Source organism: Diachasma alloeum, unplaced genomic scaffold (assembly GCF_001412515.2).
Source record: "Diachasma alloeum isolate Michigan unplaced genomic scaffold, Dall2.0 Dall_scaffold_00681, whole genome shotgun sequence".
NCBI classification, from domain to species: domain Eukaryota; kingdom Metazoa; phylum Arthropoda; class Insecta; order Hymenoptera; family Braconidae; genus Diachasma; species Diachasma alloeum.
This window is the reverse complement of record NW_021680813.1, coordinates 491203-519165: the sequence shown is the minus strand read 5'-3', so window position 1 is coordinate 519165 and position 27963 is coordinate 491203. Positions and strand designations below refer to the sequence as shown.

General features: G+C 36.7%; 2 protein-coding genes across 8 annotated transcripts; one reads left to right on the top strand and one right to left on the bottom strand.

The window, feature by feature from the left end:
• Positions 1-307: 307 nt before the first annotated feature.
• LOC107044159 lies at positions 308-11779 on the bottom strand. Of its 2 annotated transcripts, none has more exons than XM_015265946.1 (5): positions 11622-11779; positions 10510-11210; positions 10160-10410; positions 6294-9125; positions 308-3493 (listed from the first exon to the last, which is right to left on the bottom strand). In XM_015265946.1, exons 1-5 carry the CDS (start codon positions 11677-11679, stop codon positions 2005-2007), a joined length of 5331 nt encoding a protein of 1776 aa, XP_015121432.1. In that variant the 5' UTR covers positions 11680-11779; the 3' UTR covers positions 308-2004. The 2 variants fall into 2 exon arrangements, with proteins under 2 accessions (XP_015121432.1, XP_015121433.1); XM_015265947.1 differs by having other exon boundaries at positions 11641-11779.
• A 498-nt stretch (positions 11780-12277) lies between these two features.
• On the top strand, positions 12278-25984 carry LOC107044162 (spermine synthase). Of its 6 annotated transcripts, XR_001461303.1 has the most exons (10): positions 12278-12441; positions 13522-13810; positions 17056-17167; positions 20178-20300; positions 20372-20526; positions 20591-20680; positions 24289-24480; positions 24661-24814; positions 25014-25204; positions 25718-25802. XR_001461303.1 is itself a non-coding variant. In XM_015265950.1 (8 exons), the coding sequence occupies exons 2-8, from the start codon at positions 13529-13531 to the stop codon at positions 25862-25864; spliced, it is 1101 nt and encodes a 366-aa protein (XP_015121436.1). In that variant the 5' UTR covers positions 12278-12441; positions 13522-13528; the 3' UTR covers positions 25865-25984. The 6 variants fall into 6 exon arrangements, 3 of the variants coding, with proteins under 3 accessions (XP_015121436.1, XP_015121438.1, XP_015121437.1); XR_001461302.1 differs by lacking the exon at positions 24661-24814 and having other exon boundaries at positions 25017-25204; XR_001461304.1 differs by lacking the exon at positions 25014-25204 and having other exon boundaries at positions 25718-25781.
• The last annotated feature ends 1979 nt before the right edge of the window (positions 25985-27963 follow it).

Here is a 27963-nt window from a genome sequence, read left to right as displayed (position 1 = left end):
ATTGCAATTTTTACAAATTTTTTCATACATAATTTTGCATGCAACAAGAAAAAATCGAGAAAAGGCGGCGGTTTGCTCATTGAGCCAGTTTAGGAGGATTAACGGTGGAAACATTGAATATCTCCTGTAAACTCTCAGGAACTTCCACACACGTTCGCGTTATTTTTTTCGTTTTTTTAGCGCTAGAGATGCGAAGTAGACTTTGCCTCCACGTGGTGCATCCTGGGTCACACTAAAAAAGTCTGAATCTTCAATTTGACCACAGAACTCGTTTTTGTGACATTTTTCGAGTAAAATTAGAGGAAATTACATGAATGATGACGTATCTGAAAACAACTCCTCAAGATGAACAAGTTTCAGTGGGCTGAAAAATGTGGTTGCCATTAATAAAAAAAGCACTTTGTGCTTGCAACTTGCAAAGATGAGCTTGATAGCTTAAAATAATAAATGCATCGAATGACCCCCTCAAAACACTACAATTTTTGTATCGAACATTTTTTGTTACTTGCCCGCCTTAGGAGACATTTGGCCGGATTTTTTCAAATGGGACACCCTGTAGTTCGAAGTCGATTAATTACTGGATAACTATGTAAAACGTGAGTTCGAAAATTTTAATTAACATATAAATACAGGATATGTATAGTTTGAAAACTATCATAGGCACTTTAGCATGAACGGGTTATCACATAGGTGTGAAATACTGTTTCTTACTCTAAAGTCGTTGTGAATTTTGGTCGATATATTTATATAGCATTTTTTAAAACTTTTAGCACATTAATCTACGAGTTGAAAGGAGATATATTTGACATATGTGAGGAATCCAATGACATATTACTTCATGTTGCAACAGAAAATAATTATTGTTTTCAATCAATTCAAATTGGCAGAAGATATGTTTTGTTTTAATGATACAATAGTTTCTATAATACTCGAATGTTTGCTTGAAAGGAAGCATCAAAATTCAGGGGCACTAATAGAAAAAAAATCCCACTGATAACTATCAACAATTTCTCTGTAATTTGCGGACCAACTTCAATAGCGAAATGTTGACCAAAAGTTGACACTAGATATTTTTCAACTACTAATATCAGCAGAGGCACAGAATGGACGGTTTTTCATTACTAATTTAGCTCTCCAACTCATGTTCATACTCAATATGTTCAACTAGATTTTCAAAAGTTATCTGAAATGGTTCTAAACACTGATTTTTATGATAAAATCTCTAATTCTGTTGAAAAGTTACAAAATTATCCAAGTAAAATTTTCCTGCGAATTTTACCTCCCAGGATCGAATTTTCAACGTTGATAACTTTTTCTTTCTCCACGAACTTCATTTCATCAACGAATATTCTATATAGTTTTCATATGCAATTCGTGTACGAAGAAGAAATCTCCAACATCGGTATTACAACCCGTATTGAGAAGTAGGCACATGTTTTTGCCGGGAAATTTGTTAAAGTTTAGCTTGTTTTCTTGACGCGTTACCCCAGACCTCAAGCTTTTATGTCACTTCTTACACCCTTTGCAGCTACAATTGTCTATTGTAACCTCATTTTGTGACCTATTTCTCTGTCCAAGAACATGAAAAAAAACTGAATTTCGCCGGTTCAAATTATTCAAATGTTTAAGGCAAGTCGAATGCATCCGTTAATCATCCATTACAGAAGAAAATATCGAGAAACCATTTTCGTTGTACTTTTTCCCAGTTTCCAAAAAGGACTCTTGGAATTCTCTATTTTTAGACATTATTGTAATCAACATAACTGTCGCGTGTCTCTTGGATGTTTTCACTCGGCCTCTTTTGAATCGATATCAACACATTCAAGCCTTGAGCATCGCCATTGGGCCAAAACCTTTATTTATCCCCGATAATAGTATTAAAAAATTGTCCAAAATAATAATATCGAAGAGTTCATACCTCTTGAAAATCTATATTTGAAATTGTAAAGATATTCTTTCCCTCACTACGCAGATATCTCGGTAACCGAAGGAATACTTCAAGCACTATTGACTCTTATCTCGATCTTTCCTACACCTTTCTCTAAGCAGGGAGGTATCCGACAGTGAGTAAGTCCCAGGTTCAAAAACAGGGGGATACTCTAAGCCAGGATAGTCATCGGGAGGTGGAGAACTGGGTGGCGGTATATATGGAAGTGTCGGCGGATATATTAAATGGCTGGTATTGATCCTCTTATTTCCATGTATGACAATATTCTTGTCAGCATTCATCGATGGAGTTTCTGGACTCCAATCACTGGTTGAACTGACAGAACTAAAACTCTGACTCAATGTATGAGACTGACTCATTCCACTGTACGAACTCAAGGATTGACTAATACCACTGTCTCCAGGGCTTTGACTCCCGGATCTCTTTTGACTAGAGCTTTTGTCTTTGAACAATGCCCTATGTAGCCTGGGAGAACCCAGAAGTGTTTTTTGTTGTTCTTTAGGGAGATCTAAACTACTAGGCTTCTGTGGACTCTTAACCCCAAAAAAATTCTTCAATCTATTCGTTTTCTGAGCGTGCTCTTTATCTAAATGCATTTCGAAGGCAGCTCTCATCCCATCCTGTTCAAACGGAGATGAATGAATAGGTGGCGGTTGGTACTGAGCTACACTCTTCAGTCTCGCCTTCTGCCCAGCACTTATTTTTTTATCTGACCGTCTTAATGAGTCCATCCACCTTTTATCATCTCTGCATCGATCATTCAGGTTAAAACTCCCCTTTCTACTGACTGCAGCTTCATTTCGAGCTCTTCGGAGAGTGTCCGAGGATGTGCAACAGGTCAAGTCTCCACTTGACCCCGAGTAGCCATTTTCTCTGACAGATTTCCGCGATACAGACTGAAAAACGTCTTCCCTATGGAATTCACGATTTCTACCGTCCTTTACATTCATCAGTTGAAGTGATTCGTTCCTGGGATCAATTTTCGTCATGTGTGTAGTGATATTAGGAGAATTATGAGTAGATCTCCCATCAAGTGGTGAATTGATCCGTTTCATTTCGTTACAGACATTCTGCCAATGTAGAGCATCCGTTTTCAGGGGATGATGAAGAATTGCTTCTTGTTGTCTTTTTTCGTAAATACAGATCCGATCACACGTTTCTTTTGGAACTGGAGAAGGACGTTTGTTTATTGGCTGAAATTTCTGGTTATTAATTGACTCCGGCTTGTCTGGCTTTGAAGTTTCACTTGGATTTCTGGCATAACTGCAAGTTCCTTTGTTGAAAGGTGATAAATCTTCGCCATTTCGTGGGTGACCATAGATCATTCCGTTGGTCAAGATATCCGGGTTGAAGTGTGTGTGGTTGTCATCATGCTGGCGGTATTGAAGTTGAACGTGTTCGCTTGTTAGGGGGGTTTTTCGAGGCGATGTAGATGAGGTGTTCATTGACCGTTGATGAGCGTACTGTTGATGAGAGAGCATAAAATCCTCAAGAGTTACGAAGCCACGCAAATCTTCGGATCGGCGACAGCGGCTCGGTTGGGATCTGGGAAACAAAATCGCAATTCTCAATCGTGTGTTCTGGGCATTGTAATGGCAGAGTTCCGTAACGATTATGAAATTTCTCATAAAAAATTCCTTGTATTTATTGTTAATATTATGTGGTAGGTATTTCAATAATATGGCACGTCAACCACATCAATTGGTGTTTTAGGCACAATTAGAATAACCCGTCTAGTTTTCAAACGAACAGACCTTTTATGAAAGAAAAAAAAATAACCAAAACATCATTACTCGAACCACAAAAAGAACGTTCCAATGATTGCGTATATTTTGAATTAATGCAAACTATCGCATGTTCCATTCAATATTCTCCATGCTCTGGATGAATAGTCCAATTTTTAATGCAAAAAAATGGGACTATTCTTTTGGAATGCTTCGCGTGCCTAAAACGTCCCTTTTCACACATTGTGATGAACAATATCGTTCGATACTCGTGGGAAAAGTGTTTTTTGGCTCGTGGGAGGTTTATAGCACGACCCGAAAGCTCGCAATCGTATAAGGCGAATTTTTGGAAAAACATGGAAACTTTGAGCTCGAATATATAATTATAGGTAATTGACACTGAACATAAAAAATTTCACGGGACTTCTTCAAGTATGCGATCTAGATCACTCTTAATTTTTTTCAGATTTTGCCTAGATCTTTCAAATTTATCATTGTGTCGATTTACGCTGGTGCGGCGCGGCTCTTATGGCGCTACCAACGGCGTTTGTGAGTTTTGAGCGATCAAGGGAGTGTTAAACGAAAGTTAATATGAATAGAAACATTCTGGTTGAGTTTGTGCTCAATCGGCAGTGGAGTATTATTAATAAAAATTAATCTAGAAATTCAAAAATAACGCAGAGTATTATGAGAAAATGGATTTTTCGAGTTTAGCGAAGAGATAAAAATCTAGAATAAATCTGGAAAATTTGGAAATAATAAATAACAAGTGGGAAATTACCCTTGTATTGCATATAGTATAGTTATTTTTGCTAATAAATTAGCAATATGCTTCCGAATGGTTATTTTGCAAACCATTTCCTTCTAGCATGTATAATTCATTGTTTATTTCATTTTATTAAATTGAATAAGATTTCTTTTCAACTAATTTTGTCAGATTTTCAACTTAGTTGAATGCTATCATCATCATTATTCTTATTATCCCTTTCTTCTATACAAGTGATTGTCTTTTTTACAGTTCTCTCTCCTCAGCACTTCGATAAAATGTTAATAGAAAAATTTTATTTACGCATACTTGAATGAATTTGCCAAAAAAATCGATTTTGGTGAAAGTCCACGTTCCCTCTGAGAAAATCCAACATCTGACGCTTGACCCACGTGAAAATGAGATTTTTTTTTTCCGTCTTTTCCCATAACATCGGTTATGGGCCCCAGATCACTAAAATATCAGTTTTTTTTTTTAATTATATTTTAGTTGCTCATATCAGGTTTGCATGAATCCTTAAAATTATTAAATAAATAGATTAACCTTAAATGTAATTTGAACCTTTTTCTTTCATTCAAATAATCAACGAAAGTGTATTTTCCACAATCATGGAAAGGCAACAAACTTTCGAATACCATAAGCGATTCCTGAAATTCTTGTATAAATCAATTGAAACTATTTATATCATAACAAAATTTCAACAGAATATCATGGAAAAAAATGTATTTATTCATAAATGATTGAGTTTGAAACATCACATTTGACGAAACCATGAAAAAGCTAATTTTCGGGGAAACTGATAAAAAATTTGAAATTTCTGAAAATTATCATAAAAAAATTAAATCAACGGTGGCAGTTATCGTAACCATCGTTCAACTCGAAGTTGAGGGCATCAATACAAACATTTCAAGCCATAATACAATTCATTCGAAACTAGGAACCCAAAGATATGTAAAAACGAATCGCTTCATCTTAAAAACTACTTGACCGATCGGGCTGAAATTGTGCACAGAGTTAGTCCTCATTAAGACCTATTTGACAAAATTTCAAATATTTTTGAATTATTTTAGCCACTTAATTACTCAATTTTCTAAAAATTGACCATCGGGAAAGTGGCGGTGGACATATTCACATGTAGACATGGTCGCCAAACTTCGTATTTTTACGTTTCAGACCATTCTACATCATTTCCAATGAAAATTAGAGAATATGAAAATCGGACGATTACAAAGTTTCCATTCGGAAGCAAAAATCGGAAAAAGTGTGGCGCCGCGATCATAATGCGTCTAACGAAGTGTTAAAATTAGTTTCAGATTATAATCTCTCCCGTCAGTAGGAGTGCTATAAGACTATTTGTCGCAAAAATTTTCACTCCATAGGAAATATCCCCTAAAACTGCAAATTTTTTTCCTGATTTTTTGCTAATAATAACGATAAGACTTTTTACACAGATTTTGCATCAATTCGTCAGCAACATTTTAGTACTGCAGCAATTTTGTGGCACGTATGTCCATGGTAGGGATTCAGATACACTGAAAGTTCATATTACCGAGAAAGTGTATGCAGCTGCTAAGGTAACCTCCATTAAATTCTTCACTACTTACCTGTCATCATTAATGAAAAAGAGAAAAGTGAATTTAATGAGTTAAGGCCATGTACAAAAGTATACAGAAAAGTAAAAATGAACAAAAAGTCCAGTTGGTGCTTAGGAGAGATTAGTTTATTGCAAATAAAAGTATGGTATTGATAATGTACAAGTGTTTTCTCTATTTGGTGATAGGAAGAAGTGGTCAATGAGTAAATAAAAGAGAAGCCAATTACCATCAAAGAGAAAATTCTGTGCCATCAAAATTACCTGTCGGTTGTCTGACGATAATCCTCCATGTCTCTACTAGTGGTTGGTACATCCGTAGAGCTATGTGAAGACGTCAACGCATAAAACGTACTCCCAGCTACAATAATCCGCAGATCCGGGGAAGTTAATGTTGACTCCGGTTTTTGATTAGGTGTCGTCAACGGTAGAACTCTTCTATAACTCCTGAATTGTGCTGTGGGCACAGGAATATCTTGAGTTCGTGCGCCTAAAAATCTGAGATATTTTCTATCCAAGCTAGCCCCTCCAATTTCATGATCCTTCGCACCCGAATTCTTCCTTCCAATTTTCTTTAAAGAGCCGAATGACGAAGCTTTATCAGTACTCGGTTTTAACTCTGATCCGGTATTTTTTAGTTTTCCTTTAGATTCACTATCACTGTCATCCGTTTCACTAAATAGTCCACTAGTTCTGTTATAACTATCAGCCCCCAGTGTAGCTTTATTGATAGAATCCAACCAAAGACTTAAAGAGTCTTCTGCATCAGCGGCGAAATAAAATACTGTTCCAGTGTGATAAACTTTAAATGCAAACTTTCGAGATTTAACTTCTGGAGCTTGAGAAGCTGTGAAACCTGGTAGAACAATCAAACAATCTGATTTAAGACTTTCAGGGTTTTCAAATCTGTAGAGAGACGATCCTTTGAGCACAAACCATGACCTCGCCCAAGCCCCTCCTGCACCTCTGCTTCGGTATGTCAACCAGCCCTCCAATTCTCCAGCACCAATATCTTTAACGGAAACATTTCGTCTTTTTGCCAACAAAATGTTTCGCTTTCTACTACTCCTAGGACTATTCGATGATAGTTTTGATGCACTGTGAAGTCCAATACTCCTCGCCACCATCATAGCTCTATTAACAACACCTTTTTCACCATGTTTATCTTTCTCCAATGTTCGTGTTTTCAACTCTGATGCTTGTGTCGAATATTTAGCTGCGTCCGGTGAGTCCGCAGTACGTACAACAATTTCCGGTTGGCTTTGAACTATCAAAGCATTTCCGTTGCCAAATTTCTCAGTAAATAACTCGTATTTTTCTGCGATTGGTTTATCTCCCTTTATCTGGCTCTCGTAGGATTCTACGTAATCGAAGTGACCAATTAAGGCTCTTCGATCACGGATTGCACTGCTCGTTTCGTCTATGAAGTCTGTGGACTTTTCTACGAAATCGTGATGCCCCTCGAAAAATTCTCGCTGATTTGATGGGACTATTAATTCACAATTTGAACGATTTTCAATGCGATGAAGTTCTCTTTTTGAATTCGAACGATTTAAAGTAACTTTTGGCCTCTCTGGTGGCTCAGGTGGAATGACGTTAGCATCTAGATTCAGAGGTGATAGTTTCGTGAAGTATCTACGAGGCGGGGGTTCCGGTGGCGTAGAACGCACGTTTATTTCAGGTCTTTTAGTACACTCTTTACATTCTATAACTTGACGAGACATCGGTTCACATTCCTCATTTTCTCCTGTTGTGGTATCACGTTTGAAGATAACTGACGGTAACTTTGTTGATTTTGGGCTCAAATTTTCTTTTGATTCTGACGTAACATAATTTTTTTTTGAAATATTCATTGATGCCATCGAAATCTCTTCCGCGTTAATATCTAAAATTTCACTATTTTCAGTTATTGGCAGACTTGTCTGATCAAATTTATCCAACAATGCTTCAGCTTTACTCCTATTACTATGAATTCTATCCATGTACCTTGATTCAGATTTCCCTTGGCTACTTCCATAATTTGATAAATAATTCGCGTTTTTTTGTGTCTCTGACGGAATTATCATGTTCGTGACTAATGACTCTTCTCGATCGTTGATGATGATTTCAGATTTCCTTTGTTCTTTCTTTAAATCCTTACATGCATTATTTTCATATAAATCTTTTACATCAGACACTTTCAGATTCGTCCTTAGGTCGGTGGTATTACTCTCTCGAACTCTTTCCTCTATAGAATTAATCTTCTGTGCGACATGACCCTCCAACCTAACAACCTCCATCATCTCGAACGTTTTATTAATTTCTAAATTATCCTCCCTTACGTTAATATCAGTCTTCAACACATCAATTCTCTTCGTACAGTTTGGATGATCTTTTAATGAATTTCCAGGATCACCAGAATTTATCTTCACAGGAGTTATTTCTATTTCATCATACGGAGGAGTACTGTGACTTTTGTCCAATTTTCCTTGGTCATTACGACAATAGTTCTCACTTTCGGAGGGGTAAATTGTGTCGATATCATCAGCAGTGCAAGTGTTAGGCAGACCGTATTTTCCGGTTGAAAATACTAAAGAATCACAAGTGTTATTCGTTTTTCCGATTATCGTATTAATAGCATACTCATCTCCGTCACTTTTTGATAAATTATTCTCACTGGCACTCTCAATTTTGTTATGATTTGTGTTATTTTTTGACGTTATACCGTTCTCACTTTTTTTATCTTCTTGAATTCGTTTTTTACGCTTTGATTGTTCAATGCCCAAGCACGTCTGTGGTCGCAGATTCGTGGGTACTGTATCTAATCCGTGGGCGCAGGATGCAGCCTTATCTCTCAACTGAAACGTTGTACTGTGTTCTTGCTTCAATTCTTTCCAAAATTGTTCTATATCTATTGTATGTTTGGTGGTAGGACTTGCACCAGTTATTGTGGCACGACGTTGTACTAAGGCTCTAGGTTTTGATGGGTACAAACGGCTTGAAAGTGGTGGTTCGACTTCACAATCAGAGTCACTACTATCGGTCCCCATCGTATCTAGCATACTGACAGTGCTGATTGTACTGATAGGCGCTGGATTTGGATCCTTTGGGGCGTGCCTAGTAGTAAAAATAGTATGTAAATCAATATGATTGCACCGGAAATTCATGGCATGGGAATCAAAAAATTGTTTCATCTTTTCAATATTTTAATCGAATTTATACATAAGACATTGTTGGCATTCCATGCCTACTCAGCCACCTTGATTTTTTTTATTTATGAACATAATTGGCATGTCCAAAATCGAATTTTATGTAAATAAACAATTTGCAAATGTTTACTGTCTTAGCAGCACTTATTGCCAAACACTGACAATATTAGCTCAATTTTTTTGGAAATCCATCTTATGATAACACATTTTTTCTTTTTTTTTCTTTTTCAAATTTAAATTTTAGGCACGGACAAAATGAAAATGAATGGATTTTTTTCTTATCTGAAACGTGATCAAAATAGACTATTTATGGCTTATAATTTAGAAATGAGATTCATTAATAGTTTTGATGGTTGATTTGGTATGGAATGTCTCATATTTATTTATATAAGGGCGTCATTAAATTGGCAATATTTCTATTTGCATATTGATATTTCCTCTTACTCGGAGAAGAAAATGTTTTATCCGAAAATATGACGGTTTTTCCGACAAATTAGGGATTTATATGATGAATGTACGAATTAATACGTTTCACTCAATAGTATTCACCAATGAATTCAAGAATGGCATTGAATTAAAATTACAAAATTTTAATGGGAACCAAAAATGAGAACTTTTAAACTGAAGATGTCGTGTTCCATTATTATGAAAACAATACTCATATAGGAAAAGCCTGAGAGGAAGAAATTTTCAAATTACAAGAATTTGATATAAACGATAACTTCTCTGATGAGGAGTCATTGCTTAGAAGCTAATGATAATCTCACGTTAAAATTTCTCTCCTGAACTATAGTTTGAATACTCATAAATTAAATTAATTTAAATTTGAAATAAAAAACACATTTTATGTTGATCGTCGCCAAGAAGTCAATATTGTAAAATTAACAATCTTGCTTTCTCATTATTTTAATGTGTAAATCAATGGATCATTCATTAAATTACCTTGGGAGTGGAATTGTAAAATCTGGTATTGTTAATAACTCAGGCCTAGGTGATGGTAAATTATGTTGCCATCTCGTAGCATACGGTGTTTTTTTGTTACTCGGTAACCTGTACGGCTTTATGTAAATCTGCCCGTAAACCTTAGTATGCCGTGGACGACGTTTGAGTGTTAATAATACTTCAGCCGGACTCTCGTTGAACAATTCGAGGACATTTTTCCTCTCCCATGCTACGACCGTTTGATAATTAACCTGTTTATTAGAGTGACCAATGAGTGTCAATTTATTACATGACCTTTTTTATGAATGGAATAATCATGTATTACTTGAAAAAAGTTACGTGAAAGTTACCTGTACAATTTCATCTCCCTCCTCCATCTTTCCGCACTGATGTGCTACTGAGCTGAACTTAATTTCAGCAATCTGATGAGTTCCATGAAACGATGGAAGTATATAGAATCCCAGATCATCACCAGGTTTTTTTTTCAACGTCGCTAGATCCAAACTCGCAGGTTGGAGAATCATGGGATCAGAAATATCCTGAATAATATAATCAGCCAATTGAGCCAATTGGCCACAAGTTGTTCTTATTTCCTCAATTGGCTTCTCCGCAAATCTGTCTCTCTGTGCACACGTTGCCATTTCAATACTCAACTTTAATAATAGTGTTTTTTTGTCAGCGTACTCTAATTGTCCACTGAAAGGTGGCTTATCCAACCACCTCACGAGTGGTTTAACTGATGTAACAACACCGACCACATCGGATAATGTTTGTGTTGTTACTGGCTTTGAATCTGTTTGCCTCGATAGCTCATTGTGTAAACTATGGGCTTGACAAGAGAGCCGTAGTGCAAGTAATTGGAGATTTTCGCGATCAAGCTCATAGTGAAAGTTTCTTAAGTACTCAACAGCTTCAAGAATTATCTCCTGATGCCCCACTTTGAGGACACCCAATTGTTCCAAATCCTCAGGCCTTAGACTCAATAATTGCTGACCGTTTACTTTGTTATTTGTAAAACTGTGCACGTAGGGAAGAACTGAGATGTCAAGACCTAAAAGATGTCAATAGAATTGGCATTAGTCATGAATTTGAGTCAGCTATTGGGTGTCAGTTGGAATGGGGCGGGAGGTATTTCTGATAAAACATCAAGATAAGAACATCTGCGGAAGAGAAGAAAAAGATCACAGGGAATCATTACGCACATCACGACAAAGAGTAAATGGGATGGAGAATATTCATGAAAAATTAAAAAATATATATCAGAAGTCAGTCGATTAAATGAGTGGGCAGTAATTTGTCCATTTTGAGGCAATGATAATTGTAAGGGAGAGTTATGCAGGAGTTGAAGACTCCACGCACAATGATAAGTCAATTTACATGCTCGTCACGCCCTCAAAAACACCAAAGCACTCAATTAATTTCACAAAGGTCTCAATAATTTCATGAGTTTTTTTGTTGGCACCTTTTAACCATTCACACACTTGATCGGTTTTCCATTCCGCAACATTTACATACGCCATGACCCGTCCTCGACGATCAAAAATAGTACATGAAATGTATGGTGACCCCAAGTTGAAACAATTTAGTATAATAGTAAAGTACAGTTGGCGAGATTGTTTCGACTGGGAATTGTAGGTTATACGGTTATAACCATGGAAAAATAGAGACCGGGACCATAGACATAATAATACCTGGACCGCGCATGTGGTGGGGGAAGCTGTACAGGTTTAGGCAGAGAGAGATGCACTTGGTCCCTACCTATCCTTGTTCAGCAGTGCTGAGAGTGGGGTGAGAGATGCTGCAGGGCGGAAGTACCACCCACGCTCCCCCCCCCGCAAAAGTATGAACGGAGCCCCTTGATCAAAGAGAATCCAGTGATCTCATTGGTTGCCCACCAAGAGTAGTTAACGGAGAGATCAATTGATGACTCTCACATTTACGTATCGATCGCGAATAATCTCTGTCTGCGGCGTCGATACCCAACTCATTGTTGCCGATAAGGTATGATAGTTGCCGATGATCGACCGTGGCGTCATCTCTTTCATGGACTAATACTAATTTTCTTAGGTTCACTCAAACCTCTTGATTCAGGCCTCTACTCAGGTCTATCCTTGTTGAATGTAACCTATGTGCTATACAAAATAATAATAATGAGAATAGCATCCCGGGTTGTCTGGTGAATTACATAAAAACTACTATAGTTCGTGAGGAAAATATATAAAATTGTGAATAAAAAATAATAATTTTGTTGAACCTTGACTTCTCTCGTCTCTCAACCACAGGTGAAATCCCATATAAGAATGATCATACTCAATGTAACATTGTTATTCCATAAGTTTTTCAATTTTTGCATTGCTTTCAACTGACTATTGCGTTATTATGAAATAATTGTAGATGTTTTATCCTGATAATCACTCATATTGCACTGGAATATCAATCATTTCTTAATCCTTCAGTGATGACGTAATATTTCGTGAAAAGTCCTCAACAAAATGTTGGTAGCTTTATGTTAAAATAGCTGCTGTACATCTCAAGGACAATTTAATTTTCGTATTTATACCTTAACTAGCAGTGACTTCTAATAACAATGTACTACTACCAGATTAAAATTTATAGGCTTCTGATGCTGTGGTGTTTCCCGGCCTTACAACATTCTTGAGTATCTATATCAACCTTTTTTTTCCTCAGAAGAATATTTTCAACACACCATATAATCTTAAGAAGAATAAAGTGAATACATTGGTTATTATTCGTCAAAAGAACAATCTGCGAAGGCTTATACTTTTTAACTCCATAGCAGTTATACACCGCCGATCAGCAAAAATATCACTAATTAATTTGACTGATCGAAATTACGGATGTACTACACCCTTTCGGTCAAAATTCACGTTTTTTTCATTTTTCTGGCAAATTATTGATTGGATTGACGCGAAATACTGTATTGTTTTTGCGTTTTATCATTATTGACTGACTCACGAAGTTTCATGGTAGTGCAATCATTTTCCTGCATTTTTTATAAAGTTTTGTAAATTTTCAAAAACTTTTAGAAAAAACGCAGGAAAATGATTGCACGATCATGAAATTTCATGATCGTGCAATCATTTTCCTGCATTTTTTATAAAGTTTTGTAAATTTTCAAAAACTTTTAGAAAAAACGCAGGAAAATGATTGCACGATCATGAAATTTCATGAGTCAGTAATGATAAAACGTAAAAACGGTATATTTTTTCACGTCAATCCGTTCAACAATTTGCCAGAAAAATGCAAAAAACTTAAATTTTTGCGAAAAGAGTGTAATACATCCTTAATTGAAGAAATAAATAATTTATTTTCATCAATTTATTCCACATGTGCCCAACAAGAATCATAATGGTGGCTCACACTGTACTCCTGGACTTCACAGTACCGTCTAACACGGTAGGCGATATCGACAAGCGTTCAAACTTGAAATCAACAATTGCAAGTGTTCTGAAGGATCATTTCGACGGTCTCAAGCCCCTGACAGAGTCAACCATCGACGACAGTTTCTTTGTTCTCTACACAGGACCAAGAGGCAGTCTCATTACTGTCCGAGGATATGCAGAGGGCCTTGTGACAGTTAACATTGAATACTACAAGCAAGACGACGAACAGGCACTCATGAGCCTCGAGGTACTAACTTTGTTTATAGCTATATGTCAGTAGTTGATATGCAGTTAGGAAATATACAAATAATTTCATGATTTAAAACAATCTTCTCCACGATGAATTTAGAAAAAAAAAGTCCAAATCATTACAACAATAATTCCACTAAAATTGATACGATCATTAGAAATTTCGAAGGATAGTAACTGCTTCACACCAATTTTTCTCAATTAAAATCAAAGTAGCGTTTATGATTAATTGAAAACGGGCAAGAAGCAACGTTAACTGACAGGACATTGTAGCAGTGGCGTGACTTGGAAGCTGACATTGCCATGGCTTTAAATAGCCAACGCAGCAAACGTTTACCACCTGTAAGGCGAGGAACCATATATGATCTCTATTTGACACTATCAGGTAGAAAAATGCTTTACCGAGAAATTTATTAGGAGTGTGCAAAAGTTCTTGGCGTCACAAATAGAGGCTTCCAATGACTGGGTTATTTATCAGTTGTATCATTCAACTCGTTTTCCTGTTCTGTGAATTTAACACTGTGTGCTCCAACTTCAGTAGATAAATTTAGTTCAACCCTGTGAACCTCCTTGCTCTATGATTAAATATATGCATAAATCTCCTCGCCAAACAAAAAACGAAAATCATAATCGGTGTTGAGAAATGCATTTATTATGATATGTGCAAATTATTATGACAACAGATTATGTGCAAACGAACTATCCACTCCGCAAATATCATGTTGTGCATTTGGTGGCAGGAGACCTATTGCCGCGTTATATGAGAATAGCTCCGCATGTGGAAGTGCTGGGTTCTGCATGTGCGGACACTTCGTATGCGTAATCGTCGATTTTACCACTCGGGCTTCGGCAATGATTATGAATACATGCTTATGCACACCTTGGTGTGTAGAAAAGGAAGTTATTTTTGACTTAGCACCTGACTGTATAGGCGAAAATCATGTTTGGAGTTTTCAACATTAGTTTTCTCAGTCTCACAACATAAATTTTTTTGTTTGCTAACAGTACAGAAAATTTCTCGTCGAAATAGAGGTAAGATGGAGGGAAAAACAAAATTTTGTCCTCCCAAAAAATTAGTTTTTTAAAAATATCTCGAAACGTAAAGGGGATGGAGAATTTTTTGTACAAATCGTTTTGTAGCGCTGAGTAACGTCTATAAGAACGTTTTTATAAAAATTTCTCCATCTACCGTATATTCTGAGATATTCATTGAAAAATTATCTCGAGATTGAGTTGACAATTAGGTTTTTCACAATATCTCAGGATTGATGCAAAATATCGATCTCTTGGTAAAGACCTTGTTCGAAACGTAGCTATCATTCTATCATTTACCTCTCAAATAATTCGGCAATCCTCGAAATTAATCGGGACACTTCGGGTCAACGGTCAACGGTCAGCGAATCACCCAGAAAGGGCTTTTCGGTATAAAAGTATCAGCATAACCGCTCAACCGAGTACATCACAGAAAAGAATCAATCTAGCCATCAACCTGTATCAATCTATTCGATCATAGAGACCCAGTACAATACGTAACGTCTGAGATGTCGCGTCTCAATATGTAAAATCAGTAATAGTACAGTTGTTAGTTAGTCTCTCAACTCCATAACAATGTAACAGATCACAATATCAAATAGAGAGTAGACTCAACGCGAATTAAGTACATCAGCAAGAGTTATAGTTTATCCACGTACAATAGTACATCAGCAACGAATTATCAACGTGTCACGTAAATCACCATATTTAAAGTCAACCGTTTAAGTAATTATCAGAGACAAGTAGCACAGAACATTTATCAGTGAATGACCAGTGTTATATCAAGTCAGTAACTCAACCAATGACAAGAGACTGAAATTAAGTGTATTTAGTGACATAACGAAGTGGTTCGAGTCCACTAATAAATAGTGTATTTTATAATCCGTGACTCATCATCTCCAGACTTCACATTTTCAACCGCCTCCCACAATCCACGGAAACGAACTCCGCATAACGAACATTTTTAAATACAAATTATTATTATTCACCTCTCAGATTCAATTAATCCAAGTTTTTGATGAACCAGTGTAAAATTTGTGTACAAGTGTTTTTTCTGTTTCATTAAAATAAGTTAAAATTACATTGTTAGTAAATTGTACCATTTAGCGTTTTTTATTAATTTTGTAATTTCCAACCGTTTGGTTTTGTCTTCACTCAAGGCCAAACATTCACATTTCATGACATTCAACGATGACAATGCGTTCGTTCGGTGGCAAAATGACCGTACACTGACAAAAGGTTTAGTCCAATTATCCTGCTACATGACAATGCTCAATCGTACATTGCAAAAGCGTCGAAAGTAAAATTATGGGGCTTGGGTGGGTCTATTACAGCCGGTGTATTCCCCAGATACCGTGGCTCCTGAAGATCACCGGATTATACAAACGTATTCTCACTGGAATTTGACAATATTGGAGACATCCGAAAATTTATCAATAACTTTGTCGCTTCTATACCACAACTCTGAATTTTAATTCTTACGGATGACATGAAGTCATGAGGAATGAGGGCAAATATTTTTAGTGAGGTCAATTATTCCATATAATTTATGATAATCAATCAGTTTTTCCAAGAAACGTCGAGAACTTTTGCAGACCCCTAATAAAATTTCGAGTTTGTTCCTTGTTTATATTTGGTATTTTTCTTTTATCTATTCCATATTTATTCACATTTTTCCTTCTTTAGCTCCTTGTTATATCTGCTATGATGAAACCATTTTTTTATCCATTATTCAATAAGATTATTGAGTTGTTTGTTTAAAATTGAAATTTATCAAATGAAGAGTTTAGAATAATGGGACGTTTGCCGAGGAATGCTGAATGATGAATATCCCCAGCGCTTGCAATTCAGTTTTTCTCGAAAATCTTCAGAACCTCCTGCACTCAATAATCCTCATTAATTTTCTTCGAAATAATTGATTAAATAGCATTATATCATTATAGCACAACCAATCGTACAGTCATGAATTACCGTGGAAGGGGAAACCCTTTATATGGTTTTCTGTCTCTAGAAATTATGAATAGAAATGAAATTTTTCCGAAGAGTTATTGTTATTATTAGAAATCAAGAATAACAACCACCATTGTGTTTGTTATTTGTGATTATGTATGAAGGGGATTTTCACCCTATAATAGAAAGTAGAAAGTTCTTTTAACTAGATAGATGCGTTTGTTCTGTTTATTCATTGGTTCGCTTGATGGCTAATGGTAGTCGGCCAGAGACTTGGAGACAGCAATGCAGGCAGCGGCTACAGCCACTCGATCACACGCGCTTGTTCCACTCAAACGCGGTGGCCCATTTGAGAGATACTTTCCCACCGCCGGTGAGTTTTTTTATTTTTAATATGTTCACGGTAAATTTCCAAATCTTGTATATAGCGATCGCTTACGTGGAGATGCAAAAGATTCCCGATGTGTATAATACGAATTCATTGAGATGGATAAATGTCAGATTAATCTCATTCCCAAGAGGAGGTAATATTTGGGAAGAATTGCCTGCACATTGCGATACTTACTTCAATAGGACACTCGTGCGATTTTAATTTTTTTTTTAAATTTCTGGTTTAACACATAAATAAATCATTTTTAAACCATGAACTTTCAAAATATTATCGGCGATTTCAAACGTTCGGGAACCATTCATGACGTTATATAGACGGTCGAGCGCTTGACTAATCCCAAGGCGCCTTGAGCCAACCGACCAGAATATAGACGTCGACGTACCCTATTCAGAATAGTACGTTGAAGTACAAGGTTACAAATTTCGTTTTCGACGAGCGTGAAGTTTACAGGCTGAGCTGGAGGTGAGTTAGAACTGGCAAACAGATGAATAATTTTTTCGCATGTTAAATAAAATTTTTACAAAAGTTTGGTTTTCACGATCACCAATTTAAAGGTCAGACCACGCTAAAACTTGTAGATGTATGGATCTTCCCTTCGAGCACCGTCCCTCTAGGAATAAAATTAATTTGAAAAAATGAAATTTCTAAAGTATTCCTACTTCTAGAGTATTTCAATAGGAGAGCGTATGATTAGGCTAGTGATGCCGCGAGACGCGAGAGAAACGAGACGAGGGTCGAGAGACCCTCCCCCTCTCTGCCCCTTTGTGTATTTTTTTCGTGCAAATTGGATTATAGAGACGAGACGAAAGAATCTCTCAATTCTCTACGAGATGAGAGAAGAGATTGTTCTTATATTTCGATACGAGACGAGACAAGAGATTGGTTTCCTGTCAACGAGACGAGACGAGAAGATGCAGTTTCTCGTCTCTCGGCATCACTGAATAAGATATTTTCTGTACAGCTTTTCACGATTTCTCGTCTGGAAATTGGTATTGCATACTTCCCAAACTCGAAAACTTGAAAATCACTACAAAAAAATCTTGTCTCGGGCTGTTGCGATGGGGTTTTTTCGGCCAACCACACGAGTAAAAGATGACAAGCGAAACGAGCGTCGCGACACTAGTTTTCTAATCACTGAATTTAATTGCTAATTCTAACACGAATCATCCAAGATGAAGAATAAATCAAATGAAATCCAGTTAAAATTCAATCCGGACCTGATAAATACTTCGCCAAGCGAGAGACAAGATATCGCCAAAAATCTAACGAACAAACGAAATGACCTCATTTGCCATGGACCTAAGCGTCCATATAAATCACGATATTACGATATCCTTGACTCACACTCAGTGTGGCGTTACAAAATAAATTCAAATCTAACATTCCACCGCTCACCAGAGTGTAGAATCTCTTGCCGATGACTCCCAGAAGCCGCAGGACTCCCAGAAAATAGGTCGAACCCTGGTAAACGTTAGAAATCAGGACTCGGAAGAACGTTAAGTAATCTCCACCGAAATCCAAAATTCCGAACCGTTCCGTTCAACACCCAAACGAGAAGTCCCTTCACCGGGGCGCTCTACCACGCATTTTCCCGATCACTCAAATCCAACCCTCTGGCTGGTTGCGACCCCGACTCAGTCTCTGATTGGAGGTTCATGACGTACGAAACCCTCCATACCGGAAACCCACGTAGTTGCCACTCCTCTCAAATGCCAATGAGACGTAAATACACAACATTTTATACGGCATAAGCCATCAAAAATCATCAAATAATTAATATCAGATAATAGAATTATTCGGCCCTTTGAACAATAGTCCGATATAATAATTTAGATCCGACCAATTAGCCCCTCACGTATAGATATTCCAAATTTTTATTTTTTCCCTCATTGAAGTAGTTTTGAAGAAAATTGCAAGCTAATAAAAAACATTTGCTAGTTAGTACTTTTATTAAAATAAATTTTTGAAAAATCACCCCTGAAAAAAAAGGCGTTATCGGGCCTTCAATTGAAAGCCCGAGTTGAAGAACCGAGTTTGTAGCAAAGATGTCAGATAATATATGAATGTTTTTTTGGGCTCAAACGAAAGAGCGGGCCGAGAAATGGCGTGCTAGGACCTCTAAAGATGGTTTTGAACCAGGGAAGACTCCTAGACCCCAATGTTCTATACATACTCCTAGACCCCATTGTCCTCCTAGACAATGATGTCACAACTCTGCTATTCAATTGAAAACAGATATCATCTTTAGAGACATTTGTCATGTTTAGAGGCTCTAGCACGTCATTTCTCGACCCGCTCTTTCATTTGAGCCCAAAAAAACATTCATATCTTGTCTGACATCTTTGCTACAAACTCGGGTCTTCAACTCGGGCTTTCAATTGAAACGTTACAATAAAATATAGCCAAAGTAATGTAATAACACATAGTAGTTTAGAAATAAGAAAAAAACCAAATAAACGCTGATGACGTTTCTCCGCGAGGTGGACTAAGGGCAAAAGGTGCCAGATACTAGCGTTGGCGAGCATGCCTCGTTTCGGGTGCTCAGCACATGAATTTTTCTCGGATTTTTTTTCCGTGCATCCCTCATGAGTGCGACTATAACGAGTGTCTATAGTGTCAATATTCATTTTGGCAATTTTTGCATTATGCGACGTTTCTTTTCCATGGTTTTCCCTTTCGTTAAGCTTAGCAACAGCAATCGCAAATGGTGTTATCTATTCCCTATGATGATCATCCATTGAACTTTCCAATTTCTCATCGACCTCTTCCTTACAAATTGCATGTACATAGCATACCACTCTGTGTGTATACCATTCCATGTTTTACGATTTTTTTTCATGTAATTTGTTCTGTGTCTATTGAGAGAATCTCAAATTTTAGCGAAAAATTGAGCCTTACGTTTCACCAGTCACCAAATATCTCGGCATATGTAGATATAATTGTAGGTAATAATGTTTATGCTTTTCACAAGATGGAAAATTTTGTTTTATAGATGAGAGACTACTGGAGTACGATATCGATAAATTAGTATTTGAGGCTCGATCACCATACCAGAAAGTGCAAATTGTTCACTCAAAATCACTGGGGAATTTACTAGTCCTCGATGAACTGCAAAGTAGGTACCAAATCCATTAATTGATGATTAATTGTTCTTCACTGCAACTCACGTTTTGTGGATGTAATCAGATATGTCGGAGGCTGATCTTATCTATACTGAAACTCTCATGCAACGAGGAAAGGAGAATTACACAGGGAAGGAAATTGTGATCTTGGGAGGTGGTGATGGTGGACTTCTCTGGGAACTGCTCAAAGAAAAACCTAAATACGTTACGATGCTTGAGGTAAGTGCTATTCAAAATGAATCCAACTTTGTTGGAAGCTTATCAATTTCGTGAAACTTTGCAGATTGATGACATTGTTATGAAGGCCTGCAGTGAGCATATGAGAAGCATTTGCGGAGATTGTTTGGATAAGAGAAAAGGCGATAATTACGAGGTATTCATTTCTAATCACACAAAATTTCAAGAAACTCGATTCCACATAGAAAAAAAAATATCCCCTTTCAAATAGAGCATAAAATAATGCATACTATTGTTTGTATGCGTGTCGGTAGGCAATTTACTCCGAAATTACTGAACGAATCATAAATTTCAATTGAATTTTTGTTAAGGACGTGTCAAAATAGTGGAGCCGGAATTCAGATCACTCCACTTTTCCTAATGGCCGAATTGTGAAATTGCTGGGAAAAAACATTCCAGAGATTTGTTAATGTTCGTAAATTAACCTTCGTTAATGTTCCTATGCTCTATATTGAGAAAAAAATAAGTTTTTTTGATGAGTTCTTCTTCACTTGTATCAAGAAACTCATGACTGAAAAATTGACAAGAAGAAAATACCTTACACTAGGAAAGATAAAACTTTCATCAATTTTTTAATGTAAAAACCACTTGAGTTGGTTGGAGAATGTCACTTTCTTATTGTGAATAAGTTGCTCATTATATTTCGGACAAGTACAAAATCTCTTGACGAAATGTTTCTGACGGGTTATAGTCAAGTAATGACACTTGGTTTGGCACCATCTTAGAACTTTATTTAGTAATTATAATGAATGAACAACGCTTTTATTCTCAATGCATTCATTCTCAATTCCTGATTCATTTATTCCAAACGAGATTCGTTAACTATTAACGAATGGTCGAGTTGAATATGACCAAATGAATATTCGTTAATAGTTAACGAATATATATTTGAGGAGCCTTGTTTGAATTGACTTTCGCCATTCAAGTGAACCATTCGTTAACTATTAACGAATGAACATTTGGTGAGACCGAATAGACACTAACCTCCAACCAAAATCCATTCGTTAACAATAACTAATCCGTTCTATCAGTGCGCTACGAAAACTCGATAATACTGTATAATTCATATTTTTCCAGACGAACTGTTGAAAAACAATTAAACAGCAAGGAACAAATGTTCTCAAAACTGTGCTTCACGGATTGAGTGACAAAACAAATTAGAAGTATAGAGAATTTGTCGAATGTTCATTCTACGATATGAAAGATGATAATAATAATAATGGAGTCATACGTGATATCCAATTTTACATACATCAAATATACACATAGGTCATTTGTATCCTCAGAGAAATTGTTTTTGTTGGATGGTGAGAGTCGTCTGTCCCGTTCCGTATTACCGACTGGTTTAGTTCGGTACTGAGCATTGAGACGTGTAATACAAATAACAAATAACAGTGTCTGTTTTTTGTGATTAAAAGTGTTTAATAATTATTCGATCTTTCTACCTGTAATCCATCAGGTTATGGATACATCGCGCGTTCCACTGAGCGAAATTAATTCGTGAAATAGTGAAAATAGAGAACTAAAATAACAAAAGAAAACTGAAGCTTGGAGACACCACGTGGACCTTGACGAGAATCGAGTGAATTAAAACGAAATGAAGAGGAATGAAAATGGGGGTATCGGATGTGATCGTCATTTTAAAAGGAAAATATTGTAAGTATGAGGATCGCTGTGACACCGCGACGCCATGAGGCATCATGGCGGAGGAGAAAAGGGGAACGAGCATCTGAATAAAATAAATTGATCATGAAAAATAAAAATTACAATTTACTTAATCAAAAACCAAAGAAAAATTGTCAGAAAATTAGAGATGGAATTACTGAAATCATAATTCCAATAAATTCACGAATTGATTTGGAGACAAAATTTTTTGTGTAATGACAAAAATTGATGAAGCGTCATGAGAGTCAAGAAGACGTAGTGTGTATGCGTGCGTATCACGGAGGCTTGAACCTAGTGGAAATGCTGCAGCAATGGCATTATACTATCGGATGCCTTTGTACAGAACATCATTTTTACCAAAACTCATGACCGATGACGGCACAGCCACGTCATCAGCTTGTCTTGTTACTCTCATACCCTCTTTTACTTCTTTCACGCCCTTTTCTTATTCATTTGATGTATATAATTAATTACATTAAATTTCAATCTTTGCTCCACGCTCATGAAACCTAGCGTACTCGAAATATTTATGATTTTTGTACGTTTTCTACAGTGCAGAATGGTATACATCCCTCAATGGGCTGTGGAGAACCTAGGCATGATCTGTGAAGATTGTGCGTTTAAAGGCAATAACGAGAGAAGGAAAAAAACTGAAGACGTAATTGAGAGGGCACCACAGAGCAGTTCAAATGAGGGACAAGATATTGAAACGAGTGAAATAGTTGAAGAATACGTAATAAAAAATTATCGATCTGGAGATAAATCAGTTGGAATCAAGTGTCATTAGCTCATTTAAGATAATAAATAGACGAATAATAGCGAAATTGGCTGAAGGAGATTCTGAAGTAAAAAGACATCTCACTCGTAGCGTCACGGCTAAATCACAGGATAATTCAAAAGGCAATGGATCAGATTGACCTTCTGAGAAAAATGAGAAAGTTGAGGAAATGGCAGCAGATGTAGAAGGTAAAAGTAAGTCAGACGAGGAATCAAAAGAAAAAGAGATAATAAACAAAATAGTAGTTCGCTATGAATATTTAGCAAACTTTAACTATACAATTTCTGATCGAAAAATCTATAGACTTGGCAAATTGCAAAATGTAAAGTTATTTGGAGATGGGATAGTGTGTAGAACACACAAGCAATTCTACGTGGCATCATCTACCTGTCAAGCTGAATATGTAGCAATGAGTGAAGCGAGCCAAGAGATGTTGTCAATCTATAACTCATTGAAATTAATTCTGGTTAGTCCTCCGCTTCCTACGCTATTGAGGTGTGACAATCAATTAGCCACAGTTAGCTCAGAGACGAGCAGAGGGATTGAGACATATCACTGACATTCAGGCTCATTACATAAAATAGTGTGTCAAGTTAGGACTCACAGAAGTCAGATAGGTAGATGAAAAGATCAGATCACAGATGAGTTTGCTAAACCTCTGGCATTTGTTCCGTATAAAGATCTAAGTGATCGAATTACGAATAATAATATGCAAATACCAATGATCATTTTATGTTGAATTTAGGAACCAACTAATAAAATACGGTATAAGACGAGGAGACTGGTGACATAGCCAAAGAGATGAGATTTAATATTAATGTCATTGGAGAGGATCGAGTCCAGACGCGAGATGGTGAGAGTCTTCTATCCCGCTAGTCATTACCAACAGGTTTAGTTTGGTATAGCGCAGCGAGCTGTTACGCTCGTGCGCACGAACTCTCGTCCGTTATTCACTTGGATGCTAGACGCCACTGAGCATTGAGACGTGTATTACAAATAACGAATAAAACTGTCTTTCTTATGTGACTAAAAGTGTTTTATAATAATTCGATTTTTCTACCTGAAATCCATCGGTTTTATTGGTGCTGCCATCTTCACGATTCCTCTCTTGCAATCGTTCTTTTTTAGAGGATGATCGAATCAGGTGTCCACACCTTGGAGAAATTCAGGACGATACATTGTCCACAATCACGAATGAACCATAGTTGTATTTATAGATTTGATTTAAGAACTAAAATATACATGTTAGAGTTTTCCGTAATTTTCAAATCATTTTATCATTATTTTCGAATTCAAAACAGATAATTGTCGGAGACTGCGTGAAAGCTCTTGCTCACATGATTGAAGAGGGTCGCCAATTTGATTACGTCTTCGGGGATTTGACTGACATCCCTATCAGCACAACGCCCCACGGTGACGCATGGGATTTCATCAGATTAATATTGAATTCATCAATGAAAGTGCTGAAGCCATCAGGGAAATACATGACTCACGTAATGTTTTTTCTACCTATTAAGTGTAAAACTTAATTTTTCCCTTTTTTTTATAAAAAAAATATGTCACATAAAATATATAAATACTAAATCAATCTTCGAAATATCGTCCATCGATTTCGATGACCTTGCGCCATCGATCGGGCAACATACGAATGTCATTGCAAAAAAAACTTGCAGGCTTTGAGGTGATGAAATCATCGACGAAATTTCGTACATCTGGACATGCGATTTTACCGGCCGAATGACCTTCTAAATATTCACCTCCGCGAGCCGAAAATGGTGCCTCAAAGCCGAATTTGCAGTCAGGTGGCACGAAAACTTGAAATTTTAAGTAAGACACCGCACCTAATGAAAAAAAAGTGAAAAATTAAGTTATATACCTAATATTTTATCACAGCAATCCATTATAACGGTTTCTTCGTTAATCCAGCTGCCTATTTTTTTCAAAATCTCCAAAAAATTTGAAAAAAAATCTGTACTTTTATACTCATTAAAAGTACTCTCTGTGAATTTTTTCTGTTTTTTTCCAGCAGGCGCGGTGGAAATAAATGGATCCGGAAAAATTCCGACGAAAAATAGTTATCGGAGAAAATTCACCTCAGAGAAACAAAAATTGAGGCCACAACCCAGAAAACAATTTTTGCCAGTACCTTCTAAAACTTAACAGGACATGGGCAATTTGTCGACAAATTGTCGACATACTGTTTGCTGAGAAGTGGAGGTTTTTACTTGAAATTTTCCAATAAATTTTTTATTGTAGGAAAAAAGCGGGTTAGACGGTTGCAACTCTAAAATTTTCATTAAAATCCCATTTTTCGCATTTGGATGTTGTGGTTTTTCTGTAAAAAAAAAATTGAGGTGATGTGATAATCCCAATTGCAGGTTTATCAGCTATAATACCCCAAGACTTTCAAAATTATCGAATATTTTCCGAATGTTTTGTTGCATATCAACGAGGGATCAGTTTTGCAGATTAAAATCCCGAGTGCGCAGCGCGAGACTCTTGTTCTCTAGAAAAAGAGCTCTTGAAGAGAATACAGAGAATTTTGAAAAATCTGACAAACTTCACAGAGAGTACTTTTAATGACTATAAAAGTACTTTTTTTTTCAAATTTTTTGGAGTCCTTGAAAAAAAATGGGTGGCTATATTGACGAAGAATCTGAAGAATTTTACAGTAATAATAATAGAAAATAGTATCCATACAGTTTTTGACTAAATGTAATTAATCTGCAGGGGAATGGTGCATCCTGTCCGGAATCGTTGTCGATGTTTGAGGATGTGCTCGCTCAACTATCAGTACCCGTCGCATTCACCAAAGATCGTGCTTTTGTACCATCTTTTTTTGAAGTCTGGATCTTTTATCAAGTAATGCGCAAATGATTGATTATAAATAGCCAGAATGGTGGGCCAAGGAACGTAGTCACTTTAGCACAAATTCTTTTACCATTATTATGACCCGTAATGTGCCATAGATATAGAATATACACAATTGTGAAAGGACACACTTTATCCATTGTGCCACCAACCCATGGAGCTGCGTTAATAAGGGACGAAAGTATTACATCATTGACTACCAACGTATAACAATACATGTATTCTAAGGGTATTTGAAACAGTACGGCTTAATATTTCTATTACACTGATAGAATGATTCATTTATTCCAAACGAAATTCGTTAACTATTAACGAATGGTAGAGTTGAATATGACCAAATGAATATTCGTTAATAGTTAACGAATGGTTCACTTGAATGGCGAAAGTCAAGTCAAACAAGGCTCCTCAAATATCCATTCGTTAACTATTAACGAATGAACATTTGGTGGGACCGAATAGACCCTAACCTCCAACCAAAATCCATTCGTTAACAATAACTAATCCATTCTATCAGTGTAAGTAAGGAGGGACAGCAAAATTGTTCAAATAAAATTATCGGTTTTGGAGGGGAAAACTCAGTGCTAATTGAATTCAGGCCTCCATTGCTTTTGCGTTCATGCTACGTGCATAAAGTCAGTTGCCTCAAATGACAACAACATTTTTCATCTCTACGAAAATTATTCGTCTTGCTGAGGAGAATGCAACCGTACTGCTATTTTTGTCATCGTTTTCATGCGAATAATCGTACGAAAATTGAACGAATGGAAAATATCCTTATTCGGACCACCTTATACCCGGTCAAATCCTGGAATGTAATTTATTGGCTATCTCGTAAAGATGACTGAGGTGCATAAGGAACTTTGTCATAGTTACTTATTATTCTTCATTTTCCGTCGATAACAAACTATCTTTCATGTAGTTTATACAGTATCATTCACAGTAGTTTATTAAGCTAGTGAATGTGCAAACATTTTACTGCTATCAGGTGAGTGTCGAGGAGTGTACCGGATGTCAACACGATTATATGCACAGAACTTATGTATACCAATCGAACGACAACCGCTGCGGGTTTGCAAAGACGGATCAAACAGAAGTTCTTCGATCTGTTGTTCGAAAATTTCAATGCCACCTGAAGTTGCGCCTTGTTATTAACGGTGGTTACAGTATGTACAGTATGTGGAATAGGACCTGTAAGATAGTCCAAATAAAACAATTTTCCTTTCAATTGAGTTTTGTACGATTATTCATGTGAAAATGATGATAACGTCATAAATAGTATATTACAGGTCAAGCACCGTAAAAAGAATCGTCGACGAAATGAACTTTACCCGCGCGAGTCGAAGGCAAGCGACGATGAAGTTCATTTCGTCAGGGAGTTTTTTTTACGGTGCATGACTTGTGCGATATTTTTCATGCTTCTGTGTGACAACTTGACGCCCGCGAAAAATCTAACCTGCGAGGAAAAAGTGAATTTGGCGCGCAGAGGCATGCAAAATGTGGTATGGTTGAATTTTCCTCGGCAAGACGATCATCTTTTGTTGAAGTGGAAAATGTTGTTTCCATTCAAAAAAACTGGCTTTATGCTCGTAGCACAGAAAAATAAGCAATGGAAGCCTGGATTCGATCAGCATGTTGCGGACAATCATATCTTGAGTGAGAGCAAGAAAGAGAATATTTACCTGTCAACTCTTCCCTGACCGTCACCAGTCACGACTGTAAGCCACCGCGATGATGAGATAAACCGGGGGTTTAATTATCTTTGTAGTTAAAATAGGTTGGGATCATCAAGGAAGAGAGACCCCAAGTTACATCAATGAAACTCGTGAGTCATTTCTTATTGAATAAATAGTTTCTATTCATTCAATAAAAAATGACTCGACTCCACGTAGACCCGGGATGAAAACCGTCAGCGTAAAAATAGGAAGATAGAAACGTAGAAAAATAGGATAATAAAGGACATGGACACTTACACTTCGTTGATTCATTGATTTCGTTGAGTTTGGGAGAATTGCAAGGAATGCTCTGTGGTGGCGTTGAGGCTGTTCTTTCTGTTGGGTTCTGCGGAGGCGTCCTCAGAAGCTGATGGACCGTTAATTAATAGTTGA

What these genes read in the sequence shown, in the direction of transcription:
- LOC107044162 (XM_015265950.1), top strand. Translation starts at nt 13,529, where the DNA reads ATGGTGGCTCACACTGTACTCCTGGACTTCACAGTACCGTCTAACACG. An exon ending in AGGCACTCATGAGCCTCGAG is followed by an intron (nt 13,811 to 17,055) that starts GTACTAACTTTG and finishes GGCTAATGGTAG; the next exon opens with TCGGCCAGAGACTTGGAGAC. An exon ending in AGTCCTCGATGAACTGCAAA is followed by an intron (nt 20,301 to 20,371) that starts GTAGGTACCAAA and finishes GGATGTAATCAG; the next exon opens with ATATGTCGGAGGCTGATCTT.
- LOC107044159 (XM_015265946.1), bottom strand. Translation starts at nt 11,679, where the DNA reads ATGGCGTATGTAAATGTTGCGGAATGGAAAACCGATCAAGTGTGTGAA. An exon ending in AGTGTGTGAATGGTTAAAAG is followed by an intron (nt 11,211 to 11,621) that starts GTGCCAACAAAA and finishes GACATCTTTTAG; the next exon opens with GTCTTGACATCTCAGTTCTT. An exon ending in TTTACAATTCCACTCCCAAG is followed by an intron (nt 9,126 to 10,159) that starts GTAATTTAATGA and finishes TTTTACTACTAG; the next exon opens with GCACGCCCCAAAGGATCCAA.